The 20,992-nt window shown below is 33.8% G+C and overlaps 2 protein-coding genes and 1 long non-coding RNA gene across 3 annotated transcripts in view; all 3 read right to left on the bottom strand.

The window, feature by feature from the left end:
* LOC100366725 (tRNA-splicing ligase complex subunit RTRAF-like) overlaps positions 1 to 8,586 on the bottom strand; it is a 38,185-nt gene extending 29,599 nt beyond the window's left edge. Inside the window, exon 1 of the mRNA XM_085495763.1 lies at positions 8,429 to 8,586. Within this exon, the coding sequence (XP_085351889.1) occupies positions 8,429 to 8,489 (61 nt within the window). The 5' untranslated portion in view covers positions 8,490 to 8,586. The remainder of the gene's footprint in view (positions 1 to 8,428) is intronic.
* LOC146749021 (uncharacterized) lies at positions 213 to 3,184 on the bottom strand. Its single transcript, XR_014931464.1, has 2 exons — positions 2,953 to 3,184; positions 213 to 579 (listed from the first exon to the last, which is right to left on the bottom strand). It is a non-coding gene; the product is annotated as an uncharacterized LOC146749021 (long non-coding RNA).
* A 2,158-nt stretch (positions 8,587 to 10,744) lies between the features above and the next one.
* Positions 10,745 to 17,751, bottom strand: LOC102807594 (uncharacterized). The gene is made up of 2 exons (XM_006824149.2): positions 17,177 to 17,751; positions 10,745 to 11,635 (listed from the first exon to the last, which is right to left on the bottom strand). Exons 1-2 carry the CDS (start codon positions 17,660 to 17,662, stop codon positions 11,375 to 11,377), a joined length of 747 nt encoding a protein of 248 aa, XP_006824212.2. The 5' UTR covers positions 17,663 to 17,751; the 3' UTR covers positions 10,745 to 11,374.
* Positions 17,752 to 20,992: the final 3,241 nt, after the last annotated feature.

The raw sequence follows: 20,992 nt of genomic DNA, 5'->3' as shown, positions 1-20,992 counted from the left end.
ACTGACCCATGTTCAGAATCTCAGAGTACACAAGTGCAACAAAACTATTTGTCATACATGTATACTTGCTCAAGAAACTGCATTCATAAATCTGAGTGAACCTTGATGTACATGACTTCTTTGTTAATCAGGTCTTAGTATATTACCAGGACCTGGGTTTGTTTCAACATCACCACTGGGCATCAGAATCATTCTCATGTTGTCAAATACAATTTTTTATTAATACAGTAAGGTTTATTATTTAAAATGTATTCTTTGTACATAGAACAACATCTGTTAATTTAAACAATTGTAAAAGCTATGTTTTCAGAGCAAGTACATGTAATAATTAAGGAAGCCAGTAAAGGTTGGTCTGCTCATAACCTTCAATGGAGAAGTAACAATTGTTTGAAGTCTTTTTAGTGCAGTGATATTATTGCATTTCATCATTATTAATGGGTATAAAATACTGTAAACCATTTAATTTTCACTTCTAGATATATTCAGGATTCTATGAAATTTCAATAAAGTCCCTGACACTCCATGTTGTAGGAACCCAGAAAAAATTGCCTTGCAAAATTGAAGCAGTTCACAGCACCACTGTAAAAAAAAAAAAGTTTAAAATGAGTATTGTTAAAGATATACACATGTGGGTTCATAAGACATACCGGTATGTACCAATCTGAGCGGTTCTAGAGATTAGTATCACAAGATTTTACTCTCCGTGATTCAATATCAGCCCTATGTATAACGCTGTGTTGATCAGGCGAACTAATTGACAATGGCCCTACAGGTATCGCTATGCAATCACAGTAGTTTTGTATTCTTTGCATTTCGACCATGGAAAAATATTTGTTTTTGAGAGTGGCCGAATTATTAGAAGAAAAACAGAAACTATTTTTTTTTAGTATAAATTCTAGTAACTGAAATGCAGGATTGGTAAAGAACAAGACAATAAGCAAGATTGATAAACCTTCAGCGAGCACTCCTGAAATTTCAGATCATTGGTACCATGTTTTTGGATACATTCAATAAAATTGGGTTATTTATTTGATGTAACGAAACATGCATTCACAGCAGACGGAAATTCGTTTGAGATGTTACTGGATTTTTGTATTCAGTTTTCCATTTCAACCACCATCATCACTTAGTAAGCTGAGATCATGCATAAATGCACAGTGTAGTGCCACCAGAAAACCAATTGCTTGAGAATATTTTGCACCATTACACCATTTCAAATATTATATTAATTCACAGACAACAAAATAAAGATTTTCAATAACATACAAGTTTTCCCACAGTTTATGATTGTATGGCAATTACATGGCTTCACCAGTTTTACTCTGGAAGAAGTTGGAAACAGATAACAGGAAGGGGCTACATGGCTACATCTTTTTTTTTTGAATTTGAATCAAGCATGATTTTTAAATTTTTTTTTTTTACAAATGTCTATTTCAGGGCAACAGAAACAAAAACAATAAATGTGTAGGTAGGCATTTTAACAATTGCACTATTAATATTGGATGAAAACGTCATTACCGATATAAATCATAATTCTGTTCAAATTAAAAATAAGATCACATTTAATTTAGTCAGTTTTCATAATTAAATACATAGTAACATGTACTTATAAATTTGAATACGGTTCAACGGCTTTTTTATTTAGTGCCAGTTTATACACCATAAAACTTCTGGTTTAGGTGTCACACTCAAAGAGTGAAAGGCCTTTGGTTTGGCATCGCGAAATGTTGGAATTGAATCCCCCCAAAAATTCAGTAAAGTTTACGAAAAGTAAAGTATTTTCTAAAAGAAGTTTCGAATAAATACAAACACGAATACATTGCTTAGTTGTTAGTACCGGTAGCAAATGATCACGGTAGCACAATCTGGTCATTCTGTGTTTCGCAAGTGAATAACTTACTTGTTTTCGAAGTATTGCAATTGTTTATTATTATTCAGTAATGATTATAATACGCACAAAAAAATAATTCGTTGAATTTTTATGAATTGGAAGTAATATTCAACTTAGTTTCATCGTAAACGAATGATTTCGGTCGAATGTAAATGCGATGCGATGCGATATCCGCCATGTTATTTTAGTACACGTGGTCATTTAAATATGTTAATGACGGCTCAGTGACCTCGTGGTGAACGCAACAGGGGATTCACCGATGTTTAGCAAGATCTTTATGCTTTGATTTTGACGGGGAAAACGGCATGATTTTTTTTAAATCGAAAAATTAGTTGTTTTCAAAAAAATAAACTGAGCATTCAAAGAATAATTTAACATTGTTCACAGAAATAACAGCCCATTGTCGAAACGAAGCTTACCCATTCACGCTATTCACAATAAACATGATACTCTTGAATAGGTGTCAATGACTACGGTAAAATATAAATTAGACTCTTTTAGGCATCAGGAGTGAATGAAATATCCAAAACATTAAAAAAAAAAACTGCCGAAAAAACGGGCGATTTCACGGTCCGTTCACAGACTGTGGTCCGTTGCAGACTGCTCGACCGACCGTCCATACACGTGTTGTCACTGTACATCCGCCATGTTGAATCGCACAAGATCGCCAAAATCTTCATTGCAACTAACAGTTCAATGCTCACAACATAAAAAATACGAATATAATCATAGGCAACCTGCTATTATATAATGAATAAATTGATCGACACAGGGAAATTCTCCCCCCCCCCCCGAGTTGTGAATATTTCGGAAATCGCTACACAAGCAAAAGACCGGAAAACGATTTACCGGTACTTGAAAACTATGTCCTCGTGAATTAATCGTTCGTGTACAATAATTTGACAGGGTATACAATTCACAAACTAGTTTCGTAGATTAGAGACAATTGTTTGCTTTTTTTGGGTTTTCACAAGAATATAAAGCTGGCAATCATCATAATATTCACGTCCGTACGTCACGAAATGTACACCAATCGTACCCCAATAAACTGGAAAACTTACCTTTGCAAACACGTCTCTTATGCCGCCTTCTTGAAGTTCTTGAAATCAAATAAAGTTACTAGTTCTTCTAGTAATGAGTGAATGAGACCACTGAGCCAAACAGAATACATGTATAAACAGTACTATAATAAATTGCACGCAATGGAGAAATCACGTGCCGTAATAACAGCAGCCTTACTCACAGATCTAATCTACTGTAAAATATTTTATTTCAGCTGGAATTATCATTCGCTGAAAAGACTTTTTCTGGGTGTTTTGTATTGAATTTATTTTCATTGATTTTTGACAAGTTGACTGTAAAATATAAGAAAAGGGTATATTCGCTGGATTTTATTTTAACTGAAACATTCCTTCAGCGAAAATAGCAAAAAAATGTTGCAAGCAAAAATAAAGTATTTTACAGTAATTAATTTATTCTGAGCATGCGCAGACGTTTTGTCAATGTTGCCGGGAGAGGCAATTTTTGATAAAATCGTGAAAAAGACCCACTTGGGATTTTCAGATCTGGAAAAAAAATTACGTGCATACTCGGAGGGGACATGTTCATCAACCTGCCAAGTTTCACTGATATCTGCTGTAGAATTTCTGAGAAAATGTTGGAGACGGAATTATGGACATAACCTGAATTAGTAGTCCTCTTTTCAGGCTGCGCCTGAACGGGGACTAATAATAAGAGATTTCAATTGTAGAGTAGGCAACATTATTCAAAATGGTGATTCCTCAAAAAATTACAATGGCTGTAAGCTAATTGATTTTTGGAACGATTCTGGTCTTATTCTTGCAAATGCTCTGCCTTGTGTGGAAGGGAAATTTACTTGGTTCAGGAATAAACATATTATTGAGGAAAAATTTCTGAAATTCATAATAGATGATACCTCAAAATACCATTTGGGAAGTGACCACAATGTCATGATTTTACATTTGAACCACGCTACAGGTAACCAAAAAAATAACCCCTAAAAAAGAAAGTTGGAAATTAACTTACGACCAGGACTGGAGACCTTTCCAGGAAGAGCTCTCAAAATGTTTTTGTAATTGGACAATAGAAACAAAAGAATATGATCCAAATACACTGTGGTTACAATGGAAAACAAACCTATTTGAAGTAGCCAACAAGTGTGTTGAAAAGAAATTAATCAATAATAGAGGTAAAGGGTGGTGGGATAAAGAGATCAGAGATGCCATTAATGATAGAAGGGATGCTTGTAGACAATATAGACAATGGGCAAAACTACCAGCAGATGAGAAAAAAGAAACACATGGAGATCAACTCTGGTCTACTTATATTGAACATAAAATAGAAGCACATAATAAAATTAATTTTAAAATATTAGAGTATAAAGTTAAACGTAGTGTTGATATTGCTAAACGAGGGGGAAAATCTTCAAAAAATGTTCTGGAATGATATAAAAAGACCAAAAAATAATATCAAACAAACATGTATCTATGATGTCTTATGCAATGGTAATCGTATAACAACAAACCAAGATATAGTCAAAAATAACCTCAAACAAACATGTATCTATGATGTCTTATGCAATGGTAATCGTATAACAACAAACCAAGATATAGTCAAAAATAACCTCAAACAAACATGTATCTATGATGTCTTATGCAATGGTAATCGTATAACAACAAACCAAGATATAGTCAAAAATAACCTCAAACAAACATGTATCTATGATGTCTTATGCAATGGTAATCGTATAACAACAAACCAAGATATAGTCAAAAATAACCTCAAACAAACATGTATCTATGATGTCTTATGCAATGGTAATCGTATAACAACAAACCAAGATATAGTCAAAAATATCCTCAAACAAACATGTATCTATGATGTCTTGTGCAATGGTAATCGTATAACAACAAACCAAGATATAGTCAAAAATAACCTCAAACAAACATGTATCTATGATGTCTTATGCAATGGTAATTGTATAACAACAAACCAAGATATAGTCAAAAATAACCTCAAACAAACATGTATCTATGATGTCTTATGCAATGGTAATCGTATAACAACAAACCAAGATATAGTCAAAAATAACCTCAAACAAACATGTATCTATGATGTCTTATGCAATGGTAATCGTATAACAACAAACCAAGATATAGTCAAAAATAACCTCAAACAAACATGTATCTATGATGTCTTATGCAATGGTAATTGTATAACAACAAACCAAGATATAGTCAAAAATAACCTCAAACAAACATGTATCTATGATGTCTTATGCAATGGTAATCGTATAACAACAAACCAAGATATAGTCAAAAATAACCTCAAACAAACATGTATCTATGATGTCTTATGCAATGGTAATCGTATAACAACAAACCAAGATATAGTCAAAAATAACCTCAAACAAACATGTATCTATGATGTCTTGTGCAATGGTAATCGTATAACAACAAACCAAGATATAGTCAAAAATAACCTCAAACAAACATGTATCTATGATGTCTTATGCAATGGTAATCGTATAACAACAAACCAAGATATAGTCAAAAATAACCTCAAACACTATTGGAATACAGCAGGGAAAATAAATAAAGATCTATAAAAAAAAAAGAAACAAATTTCCATAATCAAATTATGGAGGAACTGAGCCTAATTAGAAATGGTAAAATCAAACAAAGACAACATTAATTTTCCAGTAATTAATTCTATTGATATAACTGAGGATAATGTTCGCAATGCAATAAAATCTTGTAAAACGGGTAAAGCATGTGGCCCTGACAACATAATTAATGAATTCATTAAAAATGGTGGGGAATCAATAGTACAATCTTTAACAGTTCTATTTCAATCATGTCTGAGGCATAGTAAAATACCAGATGAATGGAAAAAAGGAGTTGTAAAACCAATTCATAAAAAAGGAGACATGAAAGACTTAAATAACTATAGAGGTATAACCTTAAACTCATCTGTGTCAAAAGTATATGCTAAAATAGTAGAAACAAAACTAAAGAAATTTGTTGAAGGAACTGATTTACTAGGCAAAATTCAGGGTGGTTTTAGGAAAGATAGACGATGTGAGGAAAATGTGTTCATACTTAAAGGCATTGCTTCCATGCGGAAAACAAATAATAAATTAACTTATGTTGCCTTCCTTGATTTTTCTAAGGCTTTCGATAGAGTCTGGAGAGATGGGTTGCGAGTTTGTTTATGGAATGCAGGAATCAGAGGGAAGCTATGGGATATAATTGATGACATGTATAACAATGTTCTAAACAAAATTAATTTTAATGATATTGAAACAGATTATTTCAAAACTAATGAAGGGGTTAAACAAGGATGTGTGCTCAGTCCTTTACTATTCTCAATTTACATTAATGAATTCGCCAAAATGTTATACAAATCTAAACTGGGGTAATGATTGAAACACAATTAATACCTGGTTTATTCTGGGCAGATGACAGTCCTCATAGCAAATAACGCAGTTCAACTGCAAAATATGTTAGATAATGCATCAAAATTTGCAGGGCAATGGAAATTGAGCTTTTATCAATCCAAATCCCAGATAATGTATTTTGGAAAGAAGTTACATAAAAAAGAAACAATTTGGAAATTAGGAAATTTTACACTTAAAGAAACTAAAACATACAAATACTTAGGCATCATTATTTCAAAATCATTGAAGGATCATTCACATTTTATGGAAACTTATAAAAAAGCAACGAAAATATTAGCATATAGTAAATCAATCATAAACCAATATAACAGTTACAATAGATTTGAATATGGTGATGTCCTGTGGCAAAATATAATCATGCCATCAATTAACTATGGATCTAGTGTATGGCTGTCAGAAAGTACAGTGAATAAAAACAAACTTAAAAGCATCCAGTATCAATTTGGCAAGTTTCTCTTTAAAGTTCATAGGAATGTAGCATGCCCAGCAATATTGGGAGATTTAGGATGGCAAGACATCAACTTTATTTACGATAAATCGCGAATACAGTATTTGGACAGATTACAAAAGATGAATGATACCAAGTGGACCAAAACAGTTTTCTCTAAACTACATGAATCATATCAGAACAAGGCTAAACTTACTTGACACTGGCCAAAATATATCAACAATATCCTAATTCAAAATGGTATGGATCATGTTTATGGCCTAAAAAGACCACAGAATATTAGTTGGATTAAAAGTTTCTATAAAATTAGTGAAGAAAATGAAATAAAGCGTTTTGTTGAAACTATTCAAGACATGAAATCTCTAAAGCACTATGGTTGGATTAAACACAACAATAAAAACTTTGAAAATTATATAAAGGATCCCCTTGATCATCATGGCATCTCACTCCTCTTTAAGGTGAGGTCAAACCCAATAGACTTGGAAGGTAATAAAACAGGATGGGAAAATTATAAAGGTGACAGGGTATGTAAGCTTTGTAATGATGGAAAGAAGGATGTTTATCACTTTTTATTTCTTTGCAAATCAACTAACCACTTGAGAAGTAAATTCTATTCAGCACTGACCAATACAATTACCGGTAGTAGTGGAAAGTGGTGGAGAACCAACTATTGTACATAGATTTTTCTCGAGAGGAAATAATACATCAAACGAAATCCGAAACTTCTCACCCACCTATGGAAATTCAGAAACGAGAAACTAAATGATTTACATGTATGAATTAATGCTTCTTATAGATTGTTTTTTCTTTTTCTTTTCTTTTCTTGTTATTGTCGACTTGTATGTTACTTTTTACGCCGTTTCAAAGGCTAATAAAATTATTATATTATTATTATATTATTATATAGCAGTATCCAAAGTTAACAACCAAATAAAAATACTACCCACTCTGACAACACTGAGTTTAGGGCTGGGTTGATTTGAAGATGTGGGGGGGGGGGGGTATCATGAGTGAATAAATAGAAAAGAGAAAACAAATATAATGACAAAGAATTTGGAGAAAAAGATTATCGTCAAGAATATGTGAATCATGATGAAATATTTGTAAAACAGACACACCCCCTAGACACATTTTAAATAGGAAACCCTTAGTTATCAGTCAGCTGACAGACTGGCCCGCAAAGTGCTGTACGTAGGACTACAGGTACCAGTTTCTTTCAGTTATTGAGCTGCAACCACAGAGCATTTTTTGGCTTTTCGTACATGTATATGAAGACGACTATACTGTCTTCCGGGTACCGGTCACGGCACTGTTCTGTAACCCAGTGCACAGGCGCTCGACACGTTTCTGGGACTACGACGGGGATAATATAAACAGGAACTAAAAGTGAAAAATGGGTATACTTAGGCAGTCGCCGATATAGTTGAGGCACCGGTATACCGACGACTAATTAAGAAAGAAAGAACCACCTACCCCCACCACACACCACCCTTCAGTTTATTATACCAGAAAGTTACCGAGCGCATCCAGGCACATTATGTCGTTCCATGCTGCACAAAAGGTGACGTTGAGCCCGGAACATACAGTTATTCCACACCTACCCCCTTACCAGTAATGTCGAATGTATCGGGATCATGAAATCCTAGCGCCTGGAGCTTTCTTTTGAACATTTTAAATAACGATAACCACACAATTACTTCGTAAACCGTACGAATACACTTCAAGTTTGGTAACAGGCAATTTCAATATGGCAGCGAACTGCATTTACCCACAATACTTTGCGAGTTACTTTCGTATCTTGTGGTAGATTACTGTAACGTTTTCAAGGAGAGGTATATTCGATTTTAATCAATATTCATTTGCATAAATATGTTTTTTCTTGAAGAAATGTCACAATTAATATTATTACGTCATCGTAATATAAATATATTACGTCATCATAAGTACAGGAAAATATCTGACATCATACACTTTATCATTTTGAAACATTTCTACATCTATGTTTCAATATCATCCTAGAAACAATATGATATTAAGTGCTATAAACACCAAGGGACACTATTTCATTATCAAGGAGTCTTTACAGTGGACATTCAAATCCAGTCCATTCATTGTTCATGCAATCCTAGATTGTAGATCTAAGATGGTTCAATGGTATCCAGTAACTGATCACTGTACTTAATGCCACAAATAATGTTTATACTACAAACTCAGAATTATGTTACTATGGCAACAAACGTATGGTTTTTGTGTTGTTTGGCATTCACCCATATTGTTATTAGTAGAGGTTTTGTTGAGATTGTGGGATGCAATGATCATGTATGCTCTAGTGTCTAGTAGTCTAACCTTTTTAATTAATTAGTTTCAAGGAAGACTACAGCCCCGAATCACGTGACAATTTTAGATCTATTTGCAAATAAGTTTGTTTTATTTTCAAATTTTTTCTGAAAAAGTTGATCCATATATAGGGAATTTTCAGGGAAAATAACTCATTTAAGGTAGATATGCAGTTTATTTTGCAAATTTTCATATTTGTTTTTATGGCATTGTATGAACATCTGTATTCTGTGAAAATTTGAAATTAAAATCATTAGTGGAACTCCTGTTAAATCCAATGGCGATGTAAATCAGCATATTTTTACTTAACTAATAAAATATGCAAATTAGCAATTATCTCAGTTTCTTTATAGTGCACATCCCAGAACTTTAAAAAAAAATGATTGACAATGTGATTATCTTCAAAACTTCGGGGGCATCGTTTTTTGTTGAACAGTGTTACAACAATCACACAAGTGTTAATTTATGCATAAACTTGAATTACTGTGACATTTTTCAAGACGGCACTTTCTTCATAATAAACAGATGTATCCGTAAACCAATTTTGACAGGAAAAAGAGGCATGGTTTAGAAGCTAATTTTGTTTAAATCACTTTTGACCAAAAAAAATACATTTTTGTACATATTTCAAACTACAGTGTCCATAAAAAAAAATACTTAAAAAATTTTAAAATTCATACAATTGTTTGTGGAATTTCTTTGGCTTCCCGGGCTTTGTTTTTTCTCCAAAAGTTGGTGCCTCGCATACCTGTAAAAAAAATAATACAAGTGATTCCCATGGGGGAAAGTTGTCCTTAATGAAACTGTGCGAATCAGCAGATGACTTTAGAATTCCTTCTTACCGAATTTGTAGGTTACATCCCCAACCAAAATTTACCCAACCATATTTTGTACTGGGTAAAAAAATGAAAAGTTGTGATTTAAGAAAATCAATAATTATGGTGCATTTTTCAAACAAAACATAATGATAAATTTGGTCGCAAATGCTGTACAAATATCAAGTTGGCTTGGGATTTTTTTTGTCATTGTCCTTTTTCTTTCTACCTCATGTTTCTAATGGTCAAACCCTTATCCAAGACACCAAGTGCACAATTTCATGGTTGGTACATGTTGATCACATTAAGTGACAACAATTTAGCTTGATGTATTTTGGATTAGCCTAATGTATAATGGTTGTAGCACACATTTAAAGGCCCAATTCACTTTCCCTGGGCAAGTGTGAATTGGAGATGGGGCTATGCTAATGAGTGTTGTTAATCACATAGCCTATGACACATCCTCGGTTCGTGGATTTGACTTTTATCCGCCAAAATCTCAGCTCGTACACGATTTATTGTCATAAATACTACATACAATCAGTGCTGTGATATTCATAGCCATCACATACATCAACTTTGGCTCGACATAATCGATCTGTAAGTTTGAGAAAATGCATCTTAACCAAAGCATGGCTGGAGCTGTTTACTACAGCGTGACAAGCAAGGAAATAATCCCTATTGTTTAGGAGCGTATTTATAGTATACCTGGGCCTTTAATCATATATAGCATAAATATATGAACTCACAATCATGAAACAAGAATCCTGAAATTGATTTCTAATATTGATTTATTTAATATGCATGTTTGTATGGCAGATTTCCCACAGCCATAAATTGCCATGTACCAATGTGTATATTCTGCAATAGGTTATTATTTGTAAGCAGCAGTCAGGGCACATACATACACACAATCAGCACAATAAAAATATTTTAAAATTCATAAGTTTTGATAAACATTAAAATTGATGTGAAAAAATACATCCAAGTACATCTTTGATAAATAATAATAAATTCATAATTTAGAACTTTAAAGATATATTTTTTAAATTAATTTTGGTAACTGACAACATGCTTTTTTATATTAGTTTAATTTATTAATAGTTTAAAATCTCAACAATAAATATGTTTTCATAAAAATAGCTTTTGAATTGCAGGTTTGTTATGAACAACTTATCATTATACATACACAATAATTTGATTTCCACACAAGTTGTTCACAGGACATCTCTAGAAAAAAAGTAAATACCAGTGAGTTACAAAAAACACACTCAATTCAAAAATCATTGCCCATGTAAACATTATCATGAATTACTGCCAAAACAAAAAAAAGAAATTATTTTCCTTATCTACAAAGGTTCACATATGCTTTAAAATACAGGCTGAATTACAAATTTCCTGGATCAGAATCCATCCTTGTTCTTATGTATATCAAATCCATACTCTTTACTATATACCAATACACAACTATCTGTCTCAAGTTGAATTCCATAAAGAGCTGAATTCACTGCAGTATCATAACTTGAGTCACCCACAGTTACAATTCCACCTTCGTCTACCGCTGTCATAGCAACAATACATTGTAATAGGTTTCTTTTCCCATTCATACAGGTAGAATTGTTTGTTGGCACTGAGGTAGAACCATTATATGTCCAGGTCTGTTCCTACAGTAAAATACAAACCTTCATTAAACTTAATATATACTGTGGAATACTTTATTTTCGCTGAAAAGGCTTTTTGGGCGTTTTGCTTGGAATTTATTTTCACTGATTTTGGATAAGATTAATGTAAAATATAGGAAAAATTGTATATTCACTGGATTTTATTTCACGGAATCATCCCTTCAGCGAAAATAGCGAAAATAAATTCCAAGCAAAAATAAAGTATTCTACAGTATGCAAACATGTAAATAATTTTATTCTAATCTAATTTAAACAAACAACTTGTGTATGTACTGCGAACTTGTGGTGAATCCTCTCCGTTGCTTGTAGATTAGCATCTTTTGAGGAGGGAAATATTGCATAGTTTTATCGTTGAAACCATAATAAGCTATAGGTGTTGACTGACATTCCATTATTGCTTCGGTACGCAGTCACTGATTGGTTAATCTCTGTCTGCATGGAAAACGCAGTAATGTTCTATTTCCCTTTTAAAAGCTAAACAGTAGTTCTGTTCCAGTTTTTAGTTCGTGCTCAACTGTGGGTCAGTTCTACAAGTTTATGTATTTATCAGTTCGTTGAAGAATTTTGTTCGCAAATAAATGCAGTTTATGTTATCAATTGATTTGTGAGAGTTCAAATTCAAGTTGTTCCGGTGAAATCCTACTCAAGTTGGAATGTGGCCAACCAAACCTAACCACAAGTTTCCTTTAAGTGACTTAAACTGTGAATTAAGTGACTTAAGAGCTGTGAATTAATCTAAACAAGTCATTGTTAATGACACAGTCCCCGTCCAAAATTTTGTGATCTGACATATCAATTTGATGCTGATGAAGTCATTGAGATTAGATTGAAACCATTAATAGGAGATGGATTTGTAAAAAAATATGATTTAGTGCTTTTACACGAGAATTGGACATTGGGCAGTCTTATTGAATCAAATTACAAAAATAATGTTCATGTTGATGTATCGATTATTGGTATACTGTCTCTGTACAAAATTTAAACGGAAATGTTCATTGCATTCATGGGAAAGTAGGGATGGGTATCATGAAAAACAAAATGATCACCAGTTAGCCATATAAGTTTGATCCACAGAAAAAATATGACATGCAACTATAACCCAATATGTATGATCATCATATCAACTTTGATCCAAATTGGCCTAGTCATCTCTGAGAAACAGCTCCGGACATATAAAAATGACAATTTATAGTGCTTTTACACAAAAATCGGCCAGCCATATTGAATCGAATCACAAAAATCATGTTGGTGTAGATGTATCTCTTGGTATACTATCTTTGCACAAAATTTAAACAGAAATGTTCATTGCATTCAAGACAAAGTAGCATGGGTACCATGAAAAACAAGATGGTCGCCAGTAGGCCATATTTGTTCAAATCATAAAGTAAGACATTATGTATTGTCTTCATGTAAAGTTTGAATGAAATCCGTCAATGGGTGTCCGAGATATAGCTTCAGACGTACGTACATATGGAACGACCCAAATTAATAGTCCCCGTTTTCGGACTTCGTCCGAACAGAGAAAATGAACAGAACATTTCGCTTTAAAGGTTAACTTAGTTGTCGCTCATGAATTATTCAAATTCCAACTTTATAGTTTTTGTTAAATATCTTGATGGTAATAGACCATTTCTAGTTCACTGCAAAACTTTGTATTACCAGTATGTGAAATCAAGCCTAAAACAAGACGAATAATGATCAAAACAGATTTGACAAGCCTGAAAGTATTTTGGGAGTATTTTCACAATTGATAATATGCTATATACATTAGATAATGTTCAATTTTGATGTGGTAAAGGTATCTCAATGCCATATTCCCTTCTGTAAGATTGGCATTTCAACATTGAGCTATAAACAAGAAGTTCAAAATTAAATCATTCTATTTTTGACCAGTATCTTTCAAACAATTCGCGAGATTGACTGTTGATACTTGTTAGTTGATGTTTGTTGGTATTTTTTTTAAAGTTTTGGTTATGGTGAAAGCCTACAAGGATATATTTGGAAAAAATGAAATGTGTGCAGATAAGTAAATTTTACAATTTAACCGTTGAAGCTCAGTTGAACTTTTGGATGGTGAGAAATTGAGCAAGTTTGCCAAGCTTCTTGCAGCGAGTGCCTAAATAAAAATCACTATCTCCCAATAAATTTGTCTCTGTGAACCACCTTTCAACCATATTTCAGATGAAATATTGCATAAGATAATCCAGCAAGAGAAGTTGGATTACTGTAATGTCCAAAATTCTGAAATAAAAATTTATGATCACCAAACTAAGTGTCCCACAAAATGATGCATTTTATGAATAGTTTGATTCCTATGGCAGAAGCATTCAATCATATTTCAAAAATGTTATGCATTTTTATGAGGGCTACATATGACTGTCACGAAAAATGAGAAAATTTTGAATATTAATGTAAGTTATCTATAGAATAAAGTGTTTACATAGAACCCTACAGAAAATGTTCAAAATGGCTGCTTTGTATGTAGATTGTTTTGCATGTTTTCGTGGAATCGCATTCTTTATTCTTTGTAAAAACGTTAAAAATGAATGATGTGCATGCAAGTGAATCATCACACAACAATTTTTTAATGATTTACTGTGTTAAATTTTGTTCATGTTTTAATTTAATGGTAGCAAACTACCCTAAATTCAACTTGGAACACCTCCATCAAATATAATGGAGCTTTCGATATGCAAACTTCCAACAGAAAATTGATAGTCCTGAATATAGCGCTGCAGTAGATGGAAACATTGTTGTGTTATCTGTAACTCGTTTTTGAAATGGGCCATTCCAGTTTATATCTGCACCCCCCCCCTGTTGATGAGCTTGTGTGTTTATTTCATACAGGGTGTACAAGTGGGTGTACAAGTCATACAAGTTTTATTTCCAAATCACCATTCACCATACAGTAATAGAAATCCAAAACTATAGTTCCTAGTGATGGTGTTGATGAGTTCCTTTGTGCCACCATACAGAGTAGGATTTCCAAATATAACTCTCATCATATGCTAAATTCCCAAGTTCAAAATTTTATATTTGATAATGGAAATCCAAACTAGTCCTGATTCACAGTGTTGATGAGCTCATTTGTGCCACCATCCTTATCTAATTTCAGTAATAACTATTTCATACTGGCCCAATTTTTTTACCATATACAGTCAGAATTTCAAGTTTTTTTAGCTCCGCTGTCGACTTTGTCGATCGGAGCTTATCATACGAGTGATTGTCCGTCGTCGTAGTCATCCGTTGTCGTCGTCCGTCGTCGTCGTCATCCGTTGTCGTCGTCCGTCGTCGTCTGTGTCAATGTTTTACTTTTTCGACTTCTTCTTGAAAACTACAAGCCTGAATGCTTTGATACTTCGTGTATATGTACATTGGGTAGACCTCTCAGATTTGTTCATTTCATGATGATATCTTCAATTCTCTAATTTTGGTGAATATTTTTGTCATTTTTGGTAAAAAGTGATATTTTTGACTTCTTGTTAAAAACCGCAAGTCCAATTGCTTTGATACTATACATATTGGTACTACATGTGGACCTCTCTCAGGTTTGTTCATTTCGTGATGATATCTTTAATTCTCTAATTTTGGTGAATATTTTTGTCATTTTTGGTAAAAAGTGATATTTTCAACTTCTTGTTAAAAACCGCAAGTTCAATTGCTTTGATATTAAATATATAGGTACTATATGTGGACCTCTCTCACATTTGTTCATTTTGTAATGATATCTTCAATTCTCTAATTTTGGTGAATATTTTAGTCATTTTTGGTAAAAAATGATATTTTTGACTTCTTGTTAAAAACCGCAAGTCCAATTAGTTTGATATTACATATATAGGTACTACATGTGTACCTCTCTCAGATTTGTTCATTTTGTGACGATGTCTTCAATTCTCTAATTTTGGTGAATATTTTTGTAATTTTTGGTAAAAAGTGATATTTTCGACTTCTTGTTAAAAACCAATAGTTCAATTGCTTTGATATTACGTATATAGATACTACATGTAGACTTTTCTCAGATTTGTTCATTTCATGATGATATCTTCAATTCTCTAATTTTGGTGAATATTTTTGTCATTTTTGGTAGAAAATGATTTTTTCGACTTCTTGTTAAAAACTGTAAGTCCGATTGCTTTGATACTATACATATTGTTCATTTTCTAATGTCTTCAGTTCTTTAATTGAAATGTGCATTGCTAACAGCGGAGCTATCTCAGCTGATAGGCTGCTTGTTTAGTCATACTGTTGGAAATCCAACCTCATCAACCTGTATGTGGCGAGATAAACTAGGCCATATTTTATTTAGTAGCCGTAACTGCCTGGATTTCCAGGAATTTTTTTTCCATACTCATCTGGATTTCCAGATTCTGTTTCTCCATATACAGTTGGAATTCCGGGATATTTTCCCCATCATACAGTGCTGGAAATCCGACCACATCAACAGGGGGGTGTAGATATAAACTGGAATGGCCCAATACAATGGAAGGCACAAAGCTGGGGCTTTCCTTATAATTTTATATAAATTTGTAAATGTCAATCATCAGCTTTCATTTACATGTCATAACAACTACAACCACCCACATGTTCAAAATAATGAACTATCTCATTAATAGTAATTAGAACTAATGATGATGTTACAACACCATTTCTGGACTGGTCAAATTGAATTCTAACATCCGTTTTGATAAATAATACCAGTAATATCAGCGCAATGTTTAATGCATAAGTACAACAAAATAAGTGGAGAATTCTGATTTTGTGATTACCTAGTTGAACAGAGAAACTCAGTCGTCACCCTGACACAAGCGGCTGCAGACGACAGATTTAACAGTGCCAGTGTTGGCAAAAAATCATGAAAACATATTTTAGAAACAGGTTCATAATCAGTTGTTTATAAGATGTCCGATTTCGTTGGTGTGACTTGACGTATTAGGCAGTTTTATTGGGAAAGGCCGTCCAAAAACTGGCATAGTTACAATGAATTCACTCCATGACAGGGTATGACTATATTTATAGGAATCAGCATCTGATCCATATTAAAGTATTTAAATAAATTCCCACACGTATATTGAGCTCACATGAGGTAGCAGTCTGTTTTCTGGGCCATTATATTAGAGACATGAACAAAAATACTGGTCATTTTATGTATGTAATGAAAAATAAAATGACCATTATACTGCCCATAAAAAAAATGTTCATCAACTCCATCATTCAAAATGCAATTGTAATTATTTTGACCAGTATAAAAAACATGGGTCATTAAAACCACCATTTTGAAAACACTGGTAAATATTTTGGCCACTTAAAAAATTCTAGTCAATATTCTGACCATTAAGAAAATAGTGGCCATTATAATGGCCAGAAGTGACTTTTTAAAGGGGTCTGAGGGGTGTAAAAAACAGTTTTAAAGTGAAATGAAAAATTATTATAACCTCCTCACTAACCTAAAAGCACAAATAAATATTCAAAAGTTTTGAAAATTAAAACTTTCCGAAAGTAATCCGGACGCTGTTATTAGTTTACCTTGTGGGATGTCGCCTTGTGTGTGTCGCAAGTTGATGTAGTGGTCATTCCTCGTGGTATTTCCGGAATTGACTTTGACGATTCAGCGATATCATTGGAAGTGGAACCAAGCGGCTTGGTGACTCGTGGTTTTGGTGCAATATGCACTGGTAGGGTTACAGGAGTTAAAGGACTATCGGGAATATTTCTCACAATATTTGAGACTGTTAGCGTAGAAAGTTCTTCCTGTTCCTGTGCCATCTTCTTCATTCTAGATCTTTTATTTTGGAACCAAATATTTACAAAGTGTGTTGACATCCCGATGAGTCTGGCCAACTTCTCTTTCTTCTCTCGGTTCGGCCATTGTTCTTGTTTGTACAAACCTTCCAATTTCAATAATTGTTCGGCTGCAATAATTGTTCTTTTTCGTCTCTTCTTGAGAAATGTACTCCCAAATGCCTCATCGTTTGTGTCATCAGGTACATCGGACGAGCTATCACCTTCCATGGCTTACTTTTTTAACCTCTGACCGAAAACACACTCCAAAATGGTGAGCGCGGTAATTGCCCTCAATTATGACGTCATGGCAACCGACAACAGTGCGCGTGAGAGTTTTGTTAATTTAGAACCAATACACAGAACGCACTGCGTGTCTTTTGTAAATAAGTCCCAGTGAAATGGACAAGATCCCAAACTTAAATATAGATTCGGTCTTAGCCATATGAATAGAAGAAGAGAAGCTCATTAGTTAGACAGCCCATTGGTCAGCCCTTGTACCGAAATTGCGTATCTGGGAATTTAACATAGAGTATACAGTATATCCCAGATATCTACCTATCACGTTACCCTAATGATAATGCCATAATAATAATAATAATAATAATAATAATAATAATAATAATAATAATAATAATAATAATAATAATAATAATAATAATAATAATAATAATAATATTTCTTAAGCCTTCGGAACGGCAACAAAATAAAAGAAGAAACGAAAAAAACATACATATCTGAAACTGAATAAAAATAAAGTAAAATTGACAATAGATCTCATGGTGAATTCACACTACTTTCATTTCTGTGTTTACAAAGAAGTTTAAGAAATGTTCGTACCTCTTTAAGGGGTTAGCATACGTTTAATGTGTTTTTTTCGATATTTTTTTTTATTTTAAATTATTGATTGTTATGACAGTATCTATGACTGTGCTTTTATTCTAAACAAAAACTCCATTTTATAAGGCATATTTCGACGTTTTTTTTATTTCAAAACATTGCCACGTGTTATTGTTTATAAACACCACCAACACAAGCACAACACTCGCTTGAAAGTAATCCTAATTGACACTTGATGAAAGATCCGATTTGCATATCAATACTACAAAGTTTACGTAATTACGGTACTCATTTCGCCCAACCTTCCGCTTTTACACCCACAGCTTATTGCTTGATTTCCGACCGCGCGGTCTTGTCCGACAGGAAACCGACAGCATTGTAATCGCTCATTTTTTTCGCTCGCTCGCTCGCCCATTGAAAACATTGACTGCTCGCCAAAACACTGATCACTGCGTAGTCGAAATGGCGGTTTTTCAAATCTAATAGTTGCATGACACTCAATCGTCAAAGCAACTTAACTGGGACCTCTTGTTACGTGTTTTCGGTTCTAAATGTAATATTTTATTTTAATGAGTTAGTTACGTAAAAAGGGCATACGTAACTTCTTTCGACAGAGCAGAGACACGAGGAAAATGTTAATGATTAATTCCAAAAATAACGATACCAAAACCACGTCGATCCACAGGCGGTCGGTCTGGTATAATTTGACATTTAATTTTCAAAATTAAGTCACGATCAGTGAATGAGCTCGATCTATACGTACCGTAAAAGTGTTCCCACAAAAAATATTTTGACTAAAACGGCCACATGCTCTGAAAAAATAGAACAGAGCTTGACATAAATGAATAATTCAGAAAAAAAACGTGTCAAATTTAGTTATAGCCATAAATATTTGGTGGCCAGACGATGAACAATTCGAAAATCAGAATTCACGCGGAAGTCCTTCAGGGCTGAAAATCATCGACCCTGCTCTGGGTTACTTTATTTCACGACTAACAAAGAAAACTGATTCGCCGTGGACTCAGCTTACTTTTTCTTCTTTCTGAACTGAGGTCAAATCCCCTCCGTTAGTCAAAATATACCGATGTTTTTCAGTGAATAATTTTGAAGCCTGTCACAGAACAAAAAAAGCTAGGTGAATCGAAGCCGGAGATTAGACGGTACGACGACCCTTCAATTAGCGTCAAATATGCTTTGTTACAACATCATTGATTTGCTGAAAGTCACCTGATCGGAGCACGACCTGGGTCACAGAACCATATTTGTCCGTATTATCAACAGGATTTTGCGAGAGAACCACACCCACATTTTCAACCATTTTCAGCGCGGAAGTTGTCAATAAATGTCGAAAATCTCGTGCATTTCATGTATTTGGATAAAATAAATCTAGCGATTACTAAAAATGGTTATTAATATATTCCCCGATGCTCTTGGAATTTTTATTTTTTTGATTTCAAAGTACGAAATGGCTAGTTGAAGTTGTATCGACTTCAAGGCGACTGTTTCACCGCGAACATCCAAGCTCTGTTGTAGTTTCGCGATGTAAAATGAAATATATATAATAAAAATAATTATTTAATTACTTGGGTTTTCAGCCCACAAATTACGGGACATGATCCCCATGAATTACGGTCAATGTTTTGTCTCGGCTGATTGTGATGAATGCCGAACGTCGGGCCCGACGCCCGTCCTAAAATCAGTATGGAGAAACCAACGGGGATCGATTTCCCGAACAAATTATTGGGGCACGGTCGACAGACATTCCAAACAATGGAAATTATCAACGAAAGAGGAGATTTTTCTAGATATACTGTCATGACAAACATGTTAAGTTAACAAATACACAAAGAGGTGTAATATTAGGTTTTATTTTAGGCTTAGATTAAATATTTTCTTTCACTCAGCCCATGCATGGAACTGCCATTTAGCTTCATGGTCCTTCAGCTTGTTTTCGCCTTGAGGAAAACAACAATAATTATACAAACCGTAAACACATTGCGAAGACTCAACAGTCGGGAAAGAAAACCCAGACAACCATGTCGTACCATGGAGAGTACGTCCATGGTCGTACTTGTGTTGAAATACATTTTGTATTTCACGTCAGAGTATTGTTGAAAATAAAATATTCAATCCAAGCCAAATCGAAGTCAAAGGGTCAGATTGCGTGCATATAATTATAGATAGTTAAAACGAAAAGTATTTGAACTTTCGTCGGCTGTTCAACATTTATAAAAACCAGTAAGACAATTATAAGACAATGTGAACCTCGGAAATTTTCTGCGAGCGAGCGGGCGGTGATATTTCGGGGTTTTCGCGATCGAAAATAAAGCGGAAATTGTCCAGTCGAATTCAACAAGCGGTCACAAAAACGAGCGGAAAAAAACGAAGTCATTGCTCTTGTTCGCACCACGGTTGCTAAAAAAGAAACCGTGTTCGCACGCTTTCTACGACGTGCCACACGGCTATCAGTTTTACAGTGAACAGTAATCAAAACAAACTTGAAGATATCTTGTGCACACGGCTTAAACCATTTTCTTTATTTGGAATAACTCCGCCTCCACACCATATTAGTAATATGCAAATTACTACGTCACTTTCGCGGGAAGTCATCACGTTGTCGGTTGACACACGGTAGGGCCGTTCTGAGATTTCAAAACATATTTCATCCTGTCTTTAACGTGTATAACATTTAGCCCCGACATTAGAAAGCATTATTTAGTA

This window comes from Saccoglossus kowalevskii, chromosome 2, assembly GCF_978046115.1.
Source record: "Saccoglossus kowalevskii chromosome 2, keSacKowa6.1, whole genome shotgun sequence".
Taxonomy (NCBI): domain Eukaryota; kingdom Metazoa; phylum Hemichordata; class Enteropneusta; family Harrimaniidae; genus Saccoglossus; species Saccoglossus kowalevskii.
The sequence above is the reverse complement of the archived record's forward strand: the minus strand, read 5'-3'. Positions and strand labels throughout refer to the sequence as shown.